Genomic DNA, 22,491 nt, shown 5'->3' on the forward strand with positions numbered 1-22,491 from the left:
AAACGGCAAGTTGGCCACGCCTACGTGTGCTTCATTTGCGCTCTTCAGCAAGCTATGGATGACGTCAAATATACTACATCCATATCTTTTACAGTCTAAATACACAGCATGAACACCATGATTAGTTGGATTTGAATAAGGTTTGAGCAAAACTGTGTAGAGCTGTGGTCCTCCAGGAATTGAGTTTGAGGTCTACGTTATAGACTATTTCAATGTGGTCATGTCATTGGCCCATGAACATGTCCTGCTTGTTATTAAACTATTAACAAGAGGCAATTCAATCATAACTTAATTTTAAAAAAGCCATCATAACATTATCAATATGTGGCTCTTTTTGGATTCTCAGAAGCTATAGAAATTAAAAATGTAAAACAGGAAATATGTTAGGATAAGTAGCTGCGTCTCAAATGGCACACTATGTATGAATGTACAGAGTATGTATGTAGTGTTGTCCCAAATGGAGTACTAATGTTTTTTTTTTTACTAAGTGGAAATTTAAACCGTTTCCCTGATGACGTTTGCCAAATTAGTGAAATAAATGACCAGACTATCAAATAATACCTGCCATGAGTATAACCGCATTCACCATTGGGAGGTGCTACAATCACTCTTGTAGGAGAATTTTGCTTTCACCATCCAAAATAAATAATTATCCAACATGTGCGCCCGATTGCTCCGCCCCTTCCGCTACATGAGCAAACCTGCGGTCGTTGAGTGCGTGAAGTGTCCATCATTCCACACTTCTTTTTAACAAGCTGAATGAGTGCATCATCCGGGTAATTAAAGTGCACTTATTATTTTTTTTTTTAGAGTTTTCAGTTTAAACACACTACTTACACTATTTATACTACAAAATGGCGTAGAATAGTGCATACGTATGTGATTTGGGACACAGCTATTGTTTTGGTTTACATCTTTCAAAATGGTATACAAGCAGTAAAGAGAAAAAAAGTATGACCCTTTAAAAGAATAGTACAGCAAAAACTTTACTCACCATTGACACTCAAGTGGTTCTAAACTTTTATGAAGTTCTTTCTTCTGTTTAACACAAAATGATATATTCTGAAGAATGTCATGAAAAAAATACCATGGAAGCCGATGGCTGTTTATTTTTTCAACTTTCTCCAGTATTTCTCCATTTATATCCAACAACAAAAAACTCAAAATGGTTTGGAATGAGTAGAGGATAAGGGAATGATCTGTAATATTGCGGCAACAGACTCCTGAGGGGGATTATGGAAGTGCTTTATTGGCGCCGCTTATGTTAAACATTCAAACATGAAGATCACGAGCTTGCATTAATAAATATGAAGATCTTATAATTGCATTTCGTACAGGCTCTGAGTGAGTGTTAATTGACTAACTGTTGTTCTAGTGAGCAAGAATGATTATTTCTTCATCTCCAGGATGCCGCTGCCTGGTCCTCTGCGCTTCGCACTGCAGATGTTACAATACTGTATCCCTGGGATCTGTTGGAGAGCACACAATATACAAAACTGATCAACAGCATTTATTTATTTTTTTAAGATAAATGGTGAAAGGCAGCTCTCACAGCACCTCATAACTTACTTCGTAACTTTTTGATTAAGCGGCCAACTTGTAAAATGTCATTCATACATTTTAGTACTATTTGCGCGTCCCCCAATTAGGATTAAGGGGTGGGATTTGGGAACCTCCTTTTAAAAAAAATTCTATATTTTCATAGGGATGAAATCGTATGAATCTGTACGAATTAGCCACTTGTCAGACAATAGGTCAAATAGTTACGAGTCTTTGTGAGATCAGGTTGTTATTTCTGCACATTTAGTACTGGTGTTCCCAAACATTTCAGCCCACAACCCCCAAAGTAACAATGTCAATGACCCCCACTATTTTCGGAAGTAGTTATAAACAGAAAAACATTGCACTCAGCGGTAAATACATACACACTAATTGGCTGATATAAACATGAGCATAATGACAACACAAATACAGTGCAACAGTTTAGTAACAACCAGAGATTGGTGGGCTCAATGTTTACAACACAAGCCTTTTCTAGGTTTAATATTTGTGACCGCCACTTGGAGATTTTCCTCCATGTTCAATCGTGGCCCGTATTTATGTTTAATGTATGTGAGTTCTGTAAAGGTGTCTGAAAGTTTACACTGGTGCCATAAAGGGTGCTGATCTGTGGTTCCGTTCATTTGGTCCGAACCAAAGGCAACAAATGGTAGCATTTTTCTGTCGTTTTTGGGTCCTTTTCGCACCACGCTACAGTTCTTCTCAGTCACTTTGGGGCACTTCTCACAACACTATATAAACTTGCACAACAGTTATTGCATTTCTTAAAACGATCAGTTGTGGACATCATACACTCAGAAATAAAGGTACAAAAAACTGTCACTTGGGTGGTACCTTTACAAAAGGTACGCTTTTGTACCATACTGGTAGACATTAGTACTTTTAAGTTACTGTGAGGTACACGTTTGTACTTTATAGGTATTAATGTCAAGTTAATCTCACGAAAATACCCCAGGGGTCGCATTCCAATGGAAAAAGAAAATCAAAAGGCTGATGGCTCCTTATTTGCATGTATTTTTAATGCAACTATTTTTTTATCTTCTGTAGGTTATGGATAAAATATGGTCATTTTATTAGTTGATTCAAATTTATTTGATATTTGGAAATCACCAAGTGAGCCATCTACCCCCAATCTACCCTACCCGCTTCCTCCCTCATTGTCCAAACATCCCCCATATTGGCTACTACTGATTTAGCATCATAGATATTCATTCATTTTCTTTCGGCTTAGACCATTTATTCATTAGGGGTTGCCACAGCAGAATGAACCACCAATTTATCCAGCATATGTTTTACACAGCGGATGACCTTCCAGCTGCAACCCAGTACACACTCATTTACAACCATACACTACGGCCAATTTAGTTCATTCAATTCACCTATATCGCTTGTCTTTGGACTGCGGGAGAAACCGGAGCACCACACGAAGAGGAGAACATGCAAACTCCACACAGAAATGCTAACTGGCCAAGCCAGGACTCGAAGCAGCCACCTTCTTGCTGTGAGGCGACAGTGCTACTGGTCAGGACTTTTAAACTAAATTATCATAGAGCTGCTTGTCTTGGAAATTGATAAACCCACAATTGTTTCGTTATTGTTTCTGCATATGATGACAATAACTTGACCATTAAAAGCTTACGGGACTAAAGAAGACTTACAGATCCAGGGGACGGCAGACACTCCTTGTGGAACATGTGTCTGCAGTGAAACACCACCACACCGAATGCTTGAGCCGTGTCTGAAACAAACAAGAGTCAAACTAACTCCAATGCAGTGACAGACAATGACTGAGGCTTCATCTGATATTTCTGTACTGTACAGTAGAAGAAAAAATAAACAAAACAGAAGCTTGACAGAATAAAAAAAAAAAAACATTTAGTATAGCTGAGCTAAACATCATCAGAATGACTACTTCCAGCAAAATTCTGAGATGTGCATGTAATGGACACTGATGGCCTTTGATGATGATTTAGGTTGATACCCAAGTAAATAGGAAAAATCTAACTGAAATGAAAATGTGTTCCATCAGGCAACTGTGGTCGTTCATTAAGTTTTTTTTTTTTTCAAAGAATATTACCAATATGTATTATTTATATTGTAATTTACTGTATAATTACACTCACTGCCCACTTTATTAGGTACACCTTACTAGTATCAGGTTGGGTTGGACCTCCTTTTGCCTTCAGAACTGCCTTAATTCTTTGTGGCATAGACTCAACAAGGTACTGGAAATATTTCTCAGAGATTTTGCTCCATATTGACATGATAGCATCCCACATCCCAAGGCTGCTCTATTGGATTAAACTCTGGTGACTGTGGAGGCTATTTGAGTACAGTGAACTCATTGTTATGTTTAAAAAAAACAGTCTGAGATGATTCACACTATCATACTATCCTGGTGGAAGTAGCCATCGGAAGATGGGTACACTGTGGTCATAAAGGGATGGACATGGTCAGCAACAACACTCAGGTAGGCTGTGGCGTTGACACAATGCTCAGTTGGTAGTTTGGTACTAATGAGTTTAAAGTGTGCCAAGAAAATATCCCCCACACCATTACACCAACACCACTTTCAGCCTGAACTGTTGATACAAGCCAGGATGGATCCATGTTTTTATGTTGTTGACATCACATTCTGACCATCCAAATGCCACAGCAGAAATCTAGACTCATCAGACCAGGCAACGTTTTTTCAATCTTCAATTGTTTAATTTTAGTGAGGCTGTATGAGTTGTAGCCTCAGTTTCCTGTTCTTAGCTGACAGGAGTGGCACCCTGTGTGGTCTTCTGCTGCTGTAGCCCATCTGCCACAAGGTTCGATGTTCAAAGATGCTCTTCTGCATACCACGGTTGTAATAAGTGGTTATTTGAGTTGCTGTTGCCTTTCTATCAGCTGGAACCAGTCTGGCCAATCTCCTCTGACATCAGCAAGGCATTTGCACCCACAGAACTGCCGCTCACTGGATATTTTCTCTTTTCCGGACCATTCTCTGTGAACCTAGAGATGGTAGATCAGCAGTTTCTGAAATACTCAGACCAGCCCGTCTGGCTCCAACAACCATGCCATGTTCAAAGTCGATTTAATCACCTTTCTACCCCATTCTGATGCTTGGTTTGAACAGCAGCAGATCATCTGGACCATGTCTACATCCCTAAATGCATTAAGTTGCTGTCATACGATTGGCTGATTAGAAATGTGCAGTAACAAGCAGTTGGACAGGTGTACCTAATAAAGTGGCCGGTAAGTATTCATATACTGTTTCAGGCATTCATACAAAAAATAAAATAAATTTTTCGTAAATTTTATCATGATTGATGATCAAAAAACATTTACTTAAATGCAATCTAGTGTAACAATAGTTTATCGAAATGCATTTTAAAACAATCGTTTGATGACATTACAAATCCGATGGCCTAGTGGTCTGTGCAACAATATAAAGCAAAACTTGACTGTGGGCATTGCAGGTTCATATCCCGAGTCACAGGTCTTTCCTGATTCCATTGCCCCTGCTTTCTCTCCCACTTCACTTCTTGTCAGTATTTATAATGTCCTATCTTAATAAAGGCAAAATAGCAAACTGTATTGGTATTTTTGGAATACAGAGAAGCCCCAAAATGTGAACAAATCATTGTATAATGCCACTATCATTGAAACCTGTGTGTTAACAAATAGTGAATGATCATTTACATATATACAGTCATTTATTCTTGAAACATGTATTAATACGTATCAGAATAAGTGTTTCATGTTCATCTGTCACACTAAATGATGAAACATTATTCTACCCATATTTTAACTATTTATTTTCACCAAAAGTATATGAAACATGAAAATAATATTTAAAGGATATTCAATTTATTTCTTAAATTCAAACAGAACTGTCAATTTAATATAATTTGATTTATATGAAGTCATTTTTGTTAATAGTAATTTGATGCAGACATAAAATGTGGAATAAAACTGACCTTTATTCCACAGACCCAATTACATGAACACACCCGCACACACACACACACACACACACACTAACATAAAAATTAAATTAAAGTGTACCTGATGGTAGAATAGGAGTGTGACACGACTCACAGATGTTTTCCTCTACGAGATTAACATAAGAGAATTACTGTTCATTCTCCATCAAACAAACAGAAAAAAGAGCCGCTGATTTGACTTGATTTTAACAGAGTGATTTAGTCTTCGAAGACTAGAAGATAAAATGTTTGTTTACCATCCACCCGCACTCCTTTCTTCTGTGTCCTGTGCATCCGCTGGAGAAGAGACAGAGAATCGGCCACCAAGATCTTCTTACAGCCTTCCCGCAGTAAAATCTACAGGACAAACATTAAAAAAGATGCTTTCCATGAATACAACTTGATCAATTAAATGTATCCGAGTATATTAGCATTGCGGACTAAGACCCTGTTTACACATGAAACTAAAATGCGTTTGGGTGTGGACAATTGGAACAGAATAGATGCTGATGAGTGAAGATGATGTGAATGAGTCTTCCTTGTGTAAATGTAATCAACCAGAACACATTTAAATAAATATTTATAATATTTATAATATGATTTGCTTTTGGATATATGGATCCCAGCTTTACGCGCGCTCTCACTCACCAGCAGTGAGAAAAACATAAAACCCTGTTATGCATAGATCTCGTTTATGTCCCAGGTTTTCTGCTGGCTCTTAAAATGTCTTAAATCTTAAAATCCAAATTTTATGCCTTAAAAAGTCTTAAACCTACTGAAATATTGTGCTGAAGGTCTTAAAACTTTTTTTTTAAACAGGACTTAATATTCCTTTTGTTCATGTATTGCTACAAAATCTGGCCAAAACCCATACAATCATCAACAATCATCTCAATATAACTTTCAACTTTTTCATCTAATATGTATTCTTTTTTTTTTTATTTTATTTATGGTTTAATTATTTTCCTTACAATAACATTTGTTTAAAAGTTCAAACAAAAGTTGTTGTGCAAAAATGTAGTTTATTATAGTTTTTAAAACTTTCAAAACATTTGTTCATTTTTCTTTTATTTTAAAGAAAGTTTATTTTGTAAAAAATGTGTATGAATACAACTAGAGAATATTTAATTTTTTTCTAATAAGAATGTATTATTGTATTATTAAATGTATTAAATTCTTTAAAAAAAATGATAGCGCAAATAAAAATCTTTTCCATCTAAAAAATTCTTAGCCTTTAGCCCTTTATGGGTCTAAAATTATGTTCATAACTGTCTTAAAAACGTCTTAAAAAGTCCTAAATTTAACTCAATGACACCTGCAGAAACCCTGATGTCCGCTGGTGCTGCCGTTAATACGCGGGAGATATGGGGGTGGACACTTGAAATTATTATTTATTTATTCTTTATAAGTTTAAGTTTTATGTCTTAATGTTCATTTGTTGTTGTTACTGTGCGAGTTTCTTTGTGTGGCGCTGTTATGAGATGAGGATTCTTGACTGCAAACCAAATCTACCTTCGGGTATAAATAAAGTAACCTAACCTAACCTAATTATGCGGATCACATTGCATATTCGGTTAATTCTTCAGTAGCCTTGTAAATAATGTATGTTATTAATGGATTGTTTATAAGCACTAAGCTATTAATTACTGTAATTCTCCGAATGGAAAATGCTTGAGTGGTTTGATAATATATCATATCATTCAAAACTTTATCATGTTTATGATCTGCCCCTCATCCATATACTGTGGATGGATTTATCAGATGATTTGTCATAAGAGAACGGTTAACAAAAGGATTCTCTTAATGGAGACCCATCTAAAACAATCGACAATCAATAATTCAATTTGTATAAATAAAAGTTTTAATAGCAATAACTTAAACCGAAACATACCTTTGTACATGAAACCTTTAAGACAAGATTGTCGAATCAGAAACGACTCTCGCTTATGACGTCTGCTTCGCGGGCATTTCACGTTGTCACATTTTTACACACAATTTAAATTAATGCTTTTTGTCTCCCAAATTCATATAAAATAAAATAACGTTATTAACTGGTTAACTGTAATTACAAATAAACATTTCTGTTCAGAGTGATTAAAGTTGACCTTGTTTTTCGTTTTTTGCTTCTGTTCCTGCAAAATGTCATTCGTTTCTGCTTTTGTTTCCTTTCTTGAACCGGTTCAGAGCTGTGTATATGTAAGGCAAAGTTTATATATAAACAATGGTAATTCAAAGTGCTTTACATAATCAAGCAGATTAAAAGAATCATAAAAAAATCATACAATAAGAAATATAAACAACAGACAATTAAAATTATATAAAAAATGGGTTTAAAAGGAATATATATAAAAAAGAAAAGACGATCTGTCGAATGTTGCTCATTCGATAAATGCAGTCTTTTCATTATGACAGCTCATGGAGAGATTTATTATGGTAACAACTATGTATATAGTTCAAGTTCAAGTTGCTTTATTGGCATGACATTAAGTACAGTATTGCCAAAGCACTTCAAATATGAAATATAATAAAACCATTGAAAAATTAATGGTAATACAGATAAGATATAATGACACACACAAAAAAAAAAACAATACATTTGATAAATATAATAATATTAATAATAAAAAGTTTAAATTATTTAAATAAGATACATGCATTTACATTAACCATTTCTTATGGTGTGTAGGGTGTATACATAATATATACAGTACAGTAGTAGTGCTTGGTCCAGATGGCATAGATCTGCTACGCTGCTACTGCTTGAATTACTGGTATAGAGCAAGTAACAAGACTTACTACTGCTAGTATATTCGCAGACATGCAGTCACAATAATAACAAACTAGCTATGTTTTTATTGACCTATGTGTATTTTGGAATATCGCATAAAAAATGCTTAATGGAATTTTTTTTTTATAAACTAAGATAAATAATTTGTATAAACTAAGATGTAGATAAAAAATTAATGAACTGAGTAATGAAACTATATACACACACACACACACACACACACACACACACACACACACACACACACACACACACACACACACACACACACACACACACACACACACACACACACACACACACACACACACACACACAAATTGCCAGCAGACAAATATTGCAGCTGTTGGACAACATAATGTACTTTTGAGGCGTTTTTAGGCAAGAATGTAGTTGTTTAGACTGCAACTATTCAGTTCATTTATAAGGACAGAGTCTATTTTAAATATTTATAATTTCGGAGATACAGCGCAGCGACATCCATCAGCCTGTCATACTGAGCAGAGCAAAGACGGTTAATGTTCCACCACAAGATGGCGATAGAGACCGCAAAATAAGCCCATAGAGGAGAAAACCCTACAGTAAACTACAGTTGATCAGAAAAAATAATTCAAATACTAGCTCTAAAGTGACGTGTGTGAAGTAGCACAGGTTTCTGCTGTTCTGACATCAGCTGCAGATGTGAATGAATGGTGTAAGAAAGTAGTTCCTCTTACAAAAGGGGTTTTAGACTCTGTGTTTGATTTTCTTTTTTATATACACAATTATGCTGTTTAACTGTTGTATAAACGCAATATCACACTTGTAGCAGTGTGATATGGTTGTATATTGTCACTGGTGGGACACTAAGAACACCAGCCTAATGTGTTTCAAATGAAGCCTTATACAATTTTCCTATATATGCATTTTGTAGTCTATATGTAAATTTAAGAAATATCTTATTTCCTTATGAATAAAACATAATTTTAAGCAAGGACTAAAATATGGTGTTAAATAGAATTAAACAAGATTAATGATTTTTCACAGGATCAGAATTGCTTTTTGAGAATGCAAAAATATAGAAGTTATATATATATACAGGTATATATATATATATATATATAGTAGAACAGAAAATTTCTATTCATGAATGAGGTCAGTAGGCAGTAACTAGGTGGTCTTTTGTGGATTTGACCACATGAGTGTCTACACTATAAAAGCAATTCGTTTAAATGCATTTTCAGCTACCTCTGAGTTCAAAAGTGCACTCAAAAGTAAACTCAAAAACGGAATTTACCATCATCAGTTTGTGATTGTATCTACCTAAATGCATCTGGTAAATGCTTTTAACTGGTATCAAAAAACATGACCACATCACATCAGTCTTACGCTCTTTGCACTGGTTGCCTATCGTCCCACTTTAAAAAAATCTTCCCTTGGTTTTTAAATCACTAAATGGCTTGGCACTTTCTTATCTGTCAGACCTGTTGACTGATCATCAGCCTGGTCGGTCTCTTCCGTCATCAAACCGGATTATTATTAAGCATCACTAAGTCGAGGCTGAAATGCAGGGGTGATGGTGCTTTCACAATAGCTGGTCCTACATTGTAAAATGCTGTGCCACTCTGCATTAGATCTAAATCATCTCTGTCTGTTTTTAAATCTAGGTTGAAAACTTACCTTCTTGATTTGGCATTTTATCAGTGAGAATTGTTTGTTTTAGCTATAACTTTATATCTTTCTCTCAGTGATTTGCATTGTGCAGCACATTGGTCAACCTTAGGTTGTGTTTAATGGCTCGTTTCCACTGAGTTGGTAGAGTAGGTACGGTTCGGGTCGATACGGGTCACCTTTATCAGACTTGTGTTTCCACTACCAAGGGTACCCTTTTGGTGGCCGTGGTGTATGACAGAAATGTCTACAGTAAAGCTGTATGGGTCATTCACACATCACATGAGAAGCACTACTCACAACACAGATGCTTCATACACATCTGTATAAATGTTCATTACTAACTTTTCTATCAACATGATTTGATTATAACTGCAGATCAATGACAGTGCGAAATAGCCTACTCTAACGCCTGCAATTATATAAAATAAATAAATAAATGCAACATAAATAAACACATTCAGCCCCTACAATCTCTGATATGCTACCAACTACAGAAGGACTACACACAGCAGATATTTAGTCCTTAATTGGGTTCAAAAGCAACACAAAATATAGCCTACCACAGCTTTTCACAGATGAAAACCTCTCATCTGTGTATTTAATTTTTAGCAGCAAGTGTAGCCTCTGTTAGAGAGTAATTCCATCATTCTAAGTATATAATAGTCCAAAAGGTGATGATAATAGTTAAACATGGCAGTTTGTTCACGTTTTGCGCTTCACTCTCGCGTTTGTCAGTTTCTGACAGGATTGGGTTTCAAATACACGTCAATAATCAAGCACACGTTATTATCATGAGTTCAAGAAGTTTGTTATTTCGGATATAGACGCGCGGCGAGCGTAAGCAAGAAAGCCAACCGCTCGCGCTTCAGACTGGCTCGTAAAAAACTAAGGGGCACAGGGTAAATCTACTCTTCTTTTTGGCTTTGTGGCTGTTCATCAAGACGAGGACACGGTTTGTTTTGTACGCTGTAATCTCTCGGCTGTGTTTTTTAAACATGGCGGATCCTTTGTTTTCATTCTGGCTTGTTGCGAAAGCGAATGACGTATCTCTGTAAACCAATAGCGTTCAGCTGCGCATCTAGCTCTGCCTTTTGTTACCCTTTCTCGTATTTGGTACTGAACCAAAGCATACCGTACCACTCAGTAGAAATGGGCCATAATAGTGCCATTGACATTGACATTAAATGCGGCCAAAAAATCATGCTGTTTTAACCAGTATTGATCAGACCTGTAGATTGTAGTCATGTAGGATTTTGACCAGTGAGTCTCTGAGGTTAGGAATCTCCATCCCTTCTTTAATGCGATGAATGAGCAGGATTGGGTCCACATGGGTTCCAATGTTATTCAAGAGGCCTGTGATAAAAGCTACAGTACAGAAAATAAAAAGAGAAATATAAATAATGTTTTATTTACATCACTTTCTCTCAAACATGTATCATAAACCAGACTTAGACACTTGTGACAGTCAAATCAATCAAACTGTTGAAGGGGTCATATGACATTGCTAAAATGAACATTACTTTGTGTATTTGGTGTAATGTGCTTACATTTTTTAAAGATTTCAAAAACAAATTGTTTTGCACATACCGTATAATAATATCTATATTAACATCCCTGCTCTGCTTTTTAAAACGAGTTGTTTTTTATAAATCTCACTGTTATGACTGGTGCAATGTTCTCTGATTGGCCAGCTATCTACTGTTGTGATTGGCTAAATACCTCAAGCAAGTTATGGAGGTTACCTTCCTGGTAAAATGTGCAATATCAGCTTCCAAAGCAATACTAACAGGTGACAATTTTGTTGTTACATTATGATATATTTGTCATGAATTTAGCATAACGTAATAGATTTGTACGGTTTTATGTTTGCAAAGTAGTATGTTATACATACAATAAACACACAATGCCTCCACAACAAGGTGGTAACAGCAAACAACATTATAGGAATAATAGGAATTTTTTTTAAATATCTGTGGTGGTGTGGTCTAAAACTACCGACTTTGTGATGGCTTTTCTCAAAATGTATGGCCTTATTTGCTTCAATTCTTGTGTTCTGCTGTCAAAAAAGTTTTTTTTTTTTTTATCTCCAGAATAATTGTACTCGCAAAATCCTGGAGAAAAGTTAAGCTTACTGTTTTGGCGAATAAATTTGGATGGTTTTGTCTTCCCACCAGCAAAAATCGGTTTGTGTGGTCATGTTTAAACGAGATGTTTTAGGAATTCTTTTGAAAAGAATATCATTTTAGATTTGCGACTCATTCTTTGAGACTTTACAGATCTTATATATGCATTTGTTCACAAATTTTAATTCTTATATTTTTGATTATATTATATGTGTAATTGTATTTATTGTCATTTATTTTTTAAGTTCTACTTTTTGTATTGATATCATATGTTGGGGACCTCCAGTCTGAGAGTAATGCAATTTCGATTGTCTGTATGTCCTGTACATGTGGTTGCATTGACTATAAAGCTGATTTTGACCTTGACTTGAAGACTCCAAAGACAAGGTAAAACATGAAAATGCATCCTCCTGATGATACGGCTGCTTGTCAGGTCCGAATGAATGACCTATAGTACTTGCAAATGCTGAGAGTGTGCTCTATAAGTCAGGCAACAGTCTGCTTTGTGTTCTGATTGGCCTTTTATCCACCAGGGTTTTACACTTGTGGGATTTACATGAGAACAATCAGGAATTTGCAGAAACATTTTATTTTATCTGTGGCCTAAAATGACTTTTCTTGTGATGGCTTTTCTCAAAACATATGGCATTATTTGCCTCAATTCTTGTGTTTTGCTAAATAAAAGAAGTATTTTTTTTTTTATCTCCAGAATAATCAGGAAAATCCTGGAGGAATGTTAAGCTTACTGTCTTTGCATATACATTAAGTGGTTTGTAGACAGTTTTCCCATCAACAGATGTAAATTTGTGGGGTCATGTTTGAACGAGGTGTTTAGGAAAATAATTTTTTTAAAGAATATCATTTTAGGTTTAAGACTTAAGTCTTTGAGTCATTAAAGATCTTATATATGCACATAAGACTCCATAGACAAAGTAAAGATGCATCCTCCTGATGACACGGCTGCTTGTCAGGTCTGGATGAATGACCTAAAGTACTTGCAAATGCTCAGGGGGTGCCCTGTGAGACACGCAACAGTCTGCTTTGTGTTCAGATTGGCCTTTTGTCCACCGAGGTTTTACACTTGTGGGATTTACATGAGAATAATCAAGATTTTGCAGAAACATTTTATTACTGTGGCCTAAAATGATAGATTTTGTGATGTCTTTTCTCAAAACATATGACATTATTCGCCTTGATTATAGTGTTCTGCTGAAAAGTCTTTATCTCAAGAACAATTGGACTCTTAAGATAAATGTTATGCCTACTTTGCATATTCATTTAGATTGTTTGTAGACAATCTTCCCTCAGATTAACATGGATTTTGGGGGTCATGTTTGAATGAGGCATTTTAGGACATTTTAGGACTAGGAATTCTTTTTTGAAGATTATCTCTTTGAGTGTGAGACTTCAGTCTTTGAGTCTTGACAGATCTTGTCAATTGCACGTAACACTCCAAAGACAAAGCAAAACGTGAAAATGTGTCATATGACCACTTTATTTAGCACTAGCATTATTAAAGAACAAATCAATTAAAATAAATATCTCATACGTGGTTTGTCAATAGAGTAAGAGATGAGATCCTCCCAGAGTTCTCGGTCATCCTGCTCTTTGGCAAACTCAATGGCCTTGTCCACATTCGCCAGCTCCTCCATGATCATCTGTAGAGCCCGTCTGCAGTTCCCCATACGACCTGACAGGAGTAAACTTCATTCATCACAAGCACTACAGCCAGAGGAAAGCTTTTAGTCAAACATACGAACATTCAACACATAATAACTTCTCTTCTGATGCACTGAATCACATGAACAATGTAAATAACTATAACATGTTCAGTTTATACAGTATGGCAAAATCACACAGATGAATTCAGAACTCACTGAGCAGGAAGACTGTCTCTTCTACAAAGTGCCTCTGCTGACAGATTTCCAAAGCCTGAAAGAAATGAAAATAATAATAAAAAATTATTAATAATAGGGTGTCACGGTGGAGCAGTGGGTAGTACTGTTTCAGTTGGCATTTCTGTGTGGAGTTTGCATGTCCTCCCTGTGTTTGTGTAGGTTTCCTCCGGATGCTCCGGTTTCCCCCACAGTCCAAAGACATGCGCTATAGGTGAATTGGGTAAGTTAAATTGGCCGTATAGTGTATGTGTGTGAATGAAAGTGAATGGGTGTTTTCCAGGGATGGGTTGCAGCTGGAAGGGCATCGGTTGAGTAAAACATTTGCTGGATAAGTTGGCGGTTCATTCTGCTATGGTAATCCCTGATTAATAAAGGGACTAAGCCGAAAGAAAATGAATGAATAAATAAATAATATAATAAATATTAATGGAATAATAGACAACAATAGACATGACTATGATGCTCATTCTACTCCAGATGTATTATTTATATATATATATATATATATATATATATATATATATATATATATATATATATATATATATATATATATATATACACACACACAAATATATCTAGATAAGAATGAGCATCATTGCCACGTCTTTAGCTGTCCATTATTGCTTAAAATTGTAAACATATATTCTTAATCTTATCAAAGGATATTAATCTTATCAAAGGATATAATTAAATGTTTTTATATGTAAATGTCATTAATTTCTTGGTGTTATTTGGTATAATGGTATTAGGGTTAAAAAATAGTTATATTACAAGAAAATCATGATTTATTGTATTTGGCTATTCACCTAAATGCAACACTTAAATGTTGGAAATGAAATGTTTGCTGAATTTTGTATAACATCTTTACAAATGCATTAAACTTAAAAAAAACACTAGCATTGTAAAATATTAATACAGGTGAATAATATGCAGTTTATTGCTTTGATGGTAAAGTTTTGATGATAAAATTTTCATGAGACATCTCTTAAAATGTTGAAAGATATTTCAAGATTTTGTAAATGTATAATAAAAAGGGAAAAATTGAAATAATAATATTAATAATACTAATAATACCAATAATAATAATAAACTAATTAAAACTGTATTAATAGACCCATCAAACATATCAATGTACCGTTATGTAAAAAAACCTTAATAATATTAAAACGTAATGTTAATATTAATATTTAAATTTAACAGATAAAAGTTATTTATAACATTTATTTTAATTATATATATATATATATATATATATATATATATATATATATATATATATATATATATATATATATATATTCATTTATTTATTTATTTTCTTGTCGGCTTAGTCCCTTTATTAATCCGGGGTCGCTAAGGGAAGTTATTGTATAATTATGTGTTTTTCTGTAGACTATCAAAAAAAATTGCTTAGAGGGGCTAATAATTTTGTCCTTAAGATGGCTTAAAAAATATTAAACTGCTTTTATTCTAGCCAAAATAAAACAAATAAGAAAATTTCCTAGCTATTTTAAACATCATTTGTGAAATATTCAAAAAAGAAAAGAAAAAAAATGATACTTTCAGCAGAAACTATATATAAATATATATATAAATAATAAATATATAAATATATAAATATATCATATAAAAATATGAACCCAGCATAAGTAAACATGAATGACTTGCCCCATAATGCATTATTTCCTGTTCAGCATAAATTCAATACAGACCTTCTCTAATGGGCAGTGCATGCTCTCTCTGAGGAAGGGCAGCAGGTTTGGTCGGTCAAACTCAGCATATAAACTGATCTGCCTCTCATGATACTTCTGTCCCTTATGGTGGTCTCGCTTAAACAGCTTGTGCAAATACTGCAAGAGAAACAGACACTCTATCTATAATGGATCCTTCAGATTCATCTGCATGATTTTAACAACTCATATTCAGCATACCACATGTAAGAGCTCAGGCCTGTCTTTTAATTCCTCCACCACTTTGTCCATCTGCAAGAAAGAAAGACAAAAATTATTCAGTCTAACTCTGGGTCTGGTAGGAGCACTTTTAGCTTAGCATAAATCGTTAAATCGGAGTAGACCATTAGCATTTCACTCAAACATTTCAAATAAGTGTTTCAATAATTTAGTAATTTCAATAATAATGTCCTAAGACCGAATGCAGCAGGTGCAATGATATTACAGCACTGTTACCTAGTTAATGCGGACTACGTCAGGTACTGCGCAATACCATTGCTCCTACTGCAGCCATGGTATGGCAGCAAAGTTCCTTGATTATTATGCCAGAATGAAAGTATAGTTCTTAGCCATATCGACCTAGAAAATAGCAATTTTTAATTTTTTAGGGTTGAAACAGGGTTGTGCTTATTCTCTTAATGAGTTATAGGTTTGAGAATAAACCAATCAGAGTCTTATTCCCCATTCCCTTTAAGAGTCCCTGCGACCCTTGCGCCATGGCACATTTGATATTTACATAGCAGACTTTGTAAGTGGAAAAACTAATTGCTTTACTAGCGAGAAAACAGTTAAACAAAGCATCTGCAGCACAAGGATAAAGAATAAGCCTCCTCCAATTGGCCTTTACTTTCACTTTCTTTCTTTCCTTCGTGGATAAGGAAACTGTGTTGTACATATTCCGGTGAAGACATTCATTAGCCTACATATTTAATTTTGTTTGTTAAGAGCAAATATTTGTTTCAAAACTATTTCTAAATTCAGTTCTAATTTTTCAGCAAATTAATAAATGAACAATAATAATGAAGTGTGGTAAAAAAAAAACATTTAAAAACCCCAGTTATATCCCATTACCCCATATGCCCCATATGGTCCAAGACCTGACAGGCGGACAAATCTAATCTTGTTTTTAATAAAACAAATATAAACATGCATATAATAAATAATAATACTAATAATAATAACATTATAAAAAAGCAAGATGTTGTGAATAAACTGAAAAAAGCCCCCCCTTAGATGAAAAAGGCATGCAGGCAGTGTTTTTCATATTTATGTTAAAAATAATATTGTTTGTAATATTTTAATCCTTTAATTTTTTTTTTCATTTGTAAAGATATTTGCATCTTGCTGTACATCCTCTGTGTATTAAGCAAAGTGTAAGCGAGGCACACAACTAACGCACGCTGCGATTGATTTTAGACCTGCTTTCAGCTGGTCAATTGTGCAGTCTATTTTAGTTCCTCAAAAAAGCAACGCACCAGCAATGTGCCTTAACACACCTCTTTTCTAGACTGGAACACCCCTGAGTTCACAAAGTAGCGCAAATGGTTTTTCCGTTTAAACAACGTGGCGCAAATTGTGAAAATAAAGGTGGCGCTGGTCTGAAAATATCAACATGTCGAAGCAAACACGTCGTGCACCTTATTGCGCCGGATTTATGATAGGGCGCTAAGTGGCTCAAATAAAGCGAATCATACACATATTTACTGGAAGGTTTACAAATTCAGGCATTCTGGCAAGAAATTCATAAATGTTTACAGAATATAATCCGTATTCCCATCAATTTTTCTTACTCAATGTTATACTTAGCCTAAAAAAGAATAACAATTATTATTATTAAAATAATAAATATTTATTAATAATTAATAAAAAAATAAAATAAAAAATTCTGACAATTTTGCTGATAGCATGTAACAAAAGCCATAACCAAAAAATGGTTACAGCTCGATATATCTTAAATTAGTGACTGGGTTGACTTAATTAATGAAATCTAAATGATGGAGAGGCTAACAATGAATCGTCGTTTACAGTCAGAGGAATTTAATGAGACATGGAGATAATGGGTAGAATGTATTCTTCCATTAAGACCAGATTTAATATAGAATAGATAGTCAGAAACATGTGAATCTTATTTTGTTTATTTCGTGTATTATTTTTGGGAATGAGAGAAAACATAAAAGAAAGAAAGTGAGAAGAACAATACCTATTTATTGCTCCTATAATGTCCTTGAATCAATAACGTAACTTCTGTATTTTTTTATTTATGGAAATGTTTTGAATATTATAATTTCTTTTATTTCTACTATTTCTGGATTCCGATGTTTGGTTGTTTTGTATACCCATTGTGGAAAACCTTATATACCATACACAAAATGAATAAAAACTAAATGAGAAAAAAAGAAAATAATCTGATTCAGAATCTAATCTGATTCGATCCTTTATGCTAAGCTAAGCTAAGCTAAAAGTGATCCAGCCAGACCCGGACATATGCTGAATGTATTTAAAAATTGTGAAACTTATCCGTTTATCTATAAGTAACTTGTAAAATGAGTCTATTTCCAAAAAAAGTGGAGCGTTTAATCAGAAGACTAAGGCCACTGCACTGAACTCACCGATATTTTATCTTCATTATCCAGCAGCATGTCAACAGCTTTCTGAGGAAAAAAACAGAACAAAGAGCCGGACATATCCTTTAGACACATCTCTGTGACTATAAATCACATTCTTCCAATGTCATCTATAATATATATCATCGGCCAAACAATCCATAACTTCCTGAACTTATGCACTTGACATTTCCTTTCAAGTTTTCAGTATTAAATTCTAAAATAAAGGTCCTCGGTGAGGTCATAGGAATTAAAAAAAGATGTTGTACCTCTTTGTCAAAATCCATGAGCAAGACAATCTTGTCCTTGATGGAGGAGAACAGGTTGTGTTTATGAATGAGCTGGTAAACATCTTTGTGTCTCAGTCTCAGGTAGATTTCCAGAGCTCGATCATAACGTTGATCATATGTGTATCTATACATAACAAACACATACATATTAGCAAGTGGGTGGGGGGTCTATATTATTATTCTATATTGTTCTATACAAAAAGTTCTATATTATTGACAAGTAAATAAATAATTGAATAAACTCAAAAACACTTCTGAATTCTGCCGATACTAAACAGTTCCACCAACAATACAATAATAGTATACAGTGGTCCTTGTTTATCGTGGGAGTTATGTTGTAAAAATAACCCACGATAGCCGAAATCCGCAAAGTAATCAGCTTTATTTCTTACAATTATTATAGAAGGAAACCCCTCACTACATACTTTATACCCTTTTCTCAGACAGGCATTAACATTTTCATACTTTTCTTTCTTATTTAAACACTCTGAAAGTTCAAACTCTCATAGAAAAATAAGTCCAGTAGCCTATTATCAAATAAATCCAGAGATGGGAAGTAACAAAGTACAAATACTTTGTTACTGTACTTAAGTAGATTTTACTGGTATCAGTACTTTACTTCACTATTTATTTTTTGACACCTTTTTACTTCTTACATATTTACACAAATATCTGTATTTTCTACTCCTTACATTTTTAAATCGGGCTTGTTACTTTCGTTTTTATGTGTTTGATGGCGCGATCTATATTATTTCTTGTCAATTTGAATGCACTTTTGATGCAGTCAATCTATTTTCATCATTGCGCGCCTGCATGCTGTAGTGCGCTGCTTTCTCAACCAAGGCTATTACGCGACTTATGGCTAGTTTATGAAGATTCCTATAAAAAAAAGCAATGATGAGTACGCAGATAAGACAGAGGGAGATGACAAATGTAACATGACTAGTGCTGTCCTATTTGGTAATAAGACGCATTTTAAAGGTAAAGAGAGACACATTGTTCTATACAAAAAGTTCTATATTATTGACAAGTAATTAAATAATTGAATAAACTCAAAAACTCATCTGAATTCTGCCTATACTAAACTATACTAAACAGTTCCACCAACAATACAATAACAATATACAGTGGCCCCTTGATTATCGCGGGAGTTATGTTCTAAAAATAACCCACGATAGCCGAAATCTGCGAAGTAGTCAGCTTTATTTTTTTTTTTACAATTATTATAGATGGAAACCCCTCACTACATACTTTATACTCTTTTCTCAGACAGGCATTAACATTTTCACACTGTTCTCTCTTGTTTAAACACTCTCAAACTTCAAACTTTTATAAAAAAAAAATAAGTCCAGTAGCCTATTATTAAATAAATCCAGAGATGGGAAGCAACAAAGCACAAATACTTTGTTACTGTACTGAAGTACATTTTACTGGTATCAGTTCTTTACTCCACTATTTATTTTTTGACAACTTTTTACTTTTACTTCTTAAATGTTTACACAAATATCTGTACTTTCTACTCCTTACATTTTTAAATTGTGCTTGTTACTTTCGTTTTTATGTGTTTGATGGTGCGATCTATATTATTTCTTGTCAATTTGAATGTACGTTTGATGCAGTCAATCTATTTTCATCATTGCGCGCTTGCATGCTGTAGTGCGCTGCTTTCTCAACCAAGGCTATTACACGCCTTATGGCTAGTTTATGAAGATTCCTATAAGAAAGGCAATGATGACTACGCAGATAAGACAGAGAGAAACGACAAATTTAACATGATTGGTGCTGTCCTATTTGGTAATAAGACGCATTTTAGTAGGTAAAGAGAGACACATTGTTCTATACAAAAAGTTCTATATTATTGACAAGTAATTAAATAATTAAATAAGCTCAGAAACTCATCTGAATTCTGCCTATACTAAACTATACTAAACAGTTCCACCAACAATACAATAACAATATACAGTGGCCCCTTGATTATCGCGGGAGTTATGTTCTAAAAATAACCCACGATAGCCGAAATCTGCGAAGTAGTCAGCTTTATTTTTTTTTACAATTATTATAGATGGAAACCCCTCACTACATACTTTATACTCTTTTCTCAGACAGGCATTAACATTTTCACACTTTTCTCTCTTGTTTAAACACTCTGAACGTTCAAACTCTCATAGAAAAATAAGTCCAGTAGCCTATTATTAAATAAATCCAGAGATGGGAAGCAACAAAGCACAAATACTTTGTTACTGTACTAAAGTACATTTTACTGGTATCAGTTCTTTACTCCACTATTTATTTTTTGACAACTTTTTACTTTTACTTCTTAAATTTTTACACAAATATCTGTACTTTCTACTTCTAACATTTTTAAATCGGGCTTGTTACTTTCGTTTTTATGTGTTTGATGGTGCAATCTATATTATTTCTTGTCAATTTGAATGTACGTTTGATGCAGTCAATCTATTTTCATCATTGCGCGCTTGCATGCTGTAGTGCGCTGCTTTCTCAACCAAGGCTATTACGCGCCTTATGGCTAGTTTATGAAGATTCCTATAAGAAAGGCAATGATGACTACGCAGATAAGACAGAGAGAAACGACAAATTTAACGTGATTGGTGCTGTCCTATTTGGTAATAAGACGCATTTTAGTAGGTAAAGAGAGACACATTGTTCTATACAAAAAGTTCTATATTATTGACAAGTAATTAAATAATTAAATAAACTCAAAAACTCATCTGAATTCTGCCTATACTAAACTATACTAAACAGTTCCACCAACAATACAATAACAATATACAGTGGCCCCTTGATTATCACGCGAGTTACATTCTAAAAATAACCCACGATAGCCGATATCTGCGAAGTAGTCAGCTTTATATTTTTTTACAATTATTATAGATGGAAACCCCTCACTACATACTTTATACTCTTTTCTCAGACAGGCATTAACATTTTAACACTCTTCTCTCTTGTTTAAACACTCTCAAACTTCAAACTTTTATAAAAAATTTAGTTCAGAAGCCTATTATCAAATAAATCCAGAGATGGGAAGCAACAAAGTCAATCAATCAATGCAGTCAATCTAGTTTTATCATTGCACGCCTGCATGCTGTAGTGCGCTGCTTTCTCAACCAAGGCTATTACGTGCCTTTTGGCTAGTTTATAAAGATTAATATTAGAAAGGTAAGGATGACTACGCAGGTAAGACAGAGGGAGACGACAAATTTAACATGACTGGTGCTGTCCTATTTGGTAATAAGACACATTTTAAAGGTAAACAAGAAAGACACATTCCAGTTAAAAAATATGCCATCCAAATGCTTAATGATTGAGTCTTTTGTTAACTTCTGATCATACTGAGAAGTCGAGTTATTATTTGTCGCTCTTACAACTGGAATCGATGACAAGACTTTTATCAAGTAGTGTAGTTCTATCTAGTGGAGCACTGTCCCAGTACCCATTGGTGATGAGCCTGCAAGTATTACCATGAGCTTTAACCTAAAAAATGATGTTACAAGCCTTTATAATGTGGAATTAACAACATTCACTCACAGCTCTGCGAGTGTGGTGAGGAGAATGCTGTTGGTGGGGTCCTTCTTCAGGTGTTCATTCACTGCCTGAACTATAGCCATGTTGTTATACAGCTCTCCAGGCCACTCACGAATGAGTGTGGCAAAACCCTGGGGGAGAGATCAATTAATTTCTTTACGTCTAAGAAAGAGGGAATTGTCTTGACTCTGATATTGATGTCATCCAATCATATTTTTAGGCCTTAGGTAATCGATTACCATGATGTTCATATAATAGAAAATATGGTAACACTTGAGAATATTGGACCATTAATTAATGATAGTTAATGTATTTATTAACATTAACTA

The 22,491-nt window shown here is 34.4% G+C and overlaps 1 protein-coding gene across 2 annotated transcripts in view; it reads right to left on the reverse strand.

The window, feature by feature from the left end:
- Positions 1 to 922: 922 nt before the first annotated feature.
- vps41 (VPS41 subunit of HOPS complex) overlaps positions 923 to 22,491 on the reverse strand; it is a 64,652-nt gene continuing 43,083 nt past the window's right edge. The window contains exons 18-29 of one of the 2 annotated variants that reach the window (NM_001423787.1): positions 22,166 to 22,293; positions 18,599 to 18,743; positions 18,336 to 18,377; positions 15,928 to 15,978; positions 15,709 to 15,846; positions 13,973 to 14,027; positions 13,645 to 13,785; positions 11,201 to 11,337; positions 5,789 to 5,888; positions 5,614 to 5,658; positions 3,219 to 3,298; positions 923 to 1,469 (exon numbers count right to left, since the gene is read on the reverse strand). In NM_001423787.1, coding sequence (NP_001410716.1) covers positions 1,389 to 1,469; positions 3,219 to 3,298; positions 5,614 to 5,658; positions 5,789 to 5,888; positions 11,201 to 11,337; positions 13,645 to 13,785; positions 13,973 to 14,027; positions 15,709 to 15,846; positions 15,928 to 15,978; positions 18,336 to 18,377; positions 18,599 to 18,743; positions 22,166 to 22,293 — 1,143 coding nt within the window. In that variant the 3' untranslated portion in view covers positions 923 to 1,388. Of the gene's footprint in view, positions 1,470 to 3,218; positions 3,299 to 5,613; positions 5,659 to 5,788; positions 5,889 to 11,200; positions 11,338 to 13,644; positions 13,786 to 13,972; positions 14,028 to 15,708; positions 15,847 to 15,927; positions 15,979 to 18,335; positions 18,378 to 18,598; positions 18,744 to 20,263; positions 20,806 to 21,635; positions 22,294 to 22,491 lie in introns of those variants that run through there. The other variant, XR_015524518.1, reaches the window with a different exon arrangement.

The sequence above is a fragment of the Danio rerio genome, chromosome 24 (assembly GCF_052040795.2).
Source record: "Danio rerio strain M-AB ecotype USA chromosome 24, GRCz13ab, whole genome shotgun sequence".
In the NCBI taxonomy this organism is placed as follows: Eukaryota; Metazoa; Chordata; class Actinopteri; order Cypriniformes; family Danionidae; genus Danio; species Danio rerio.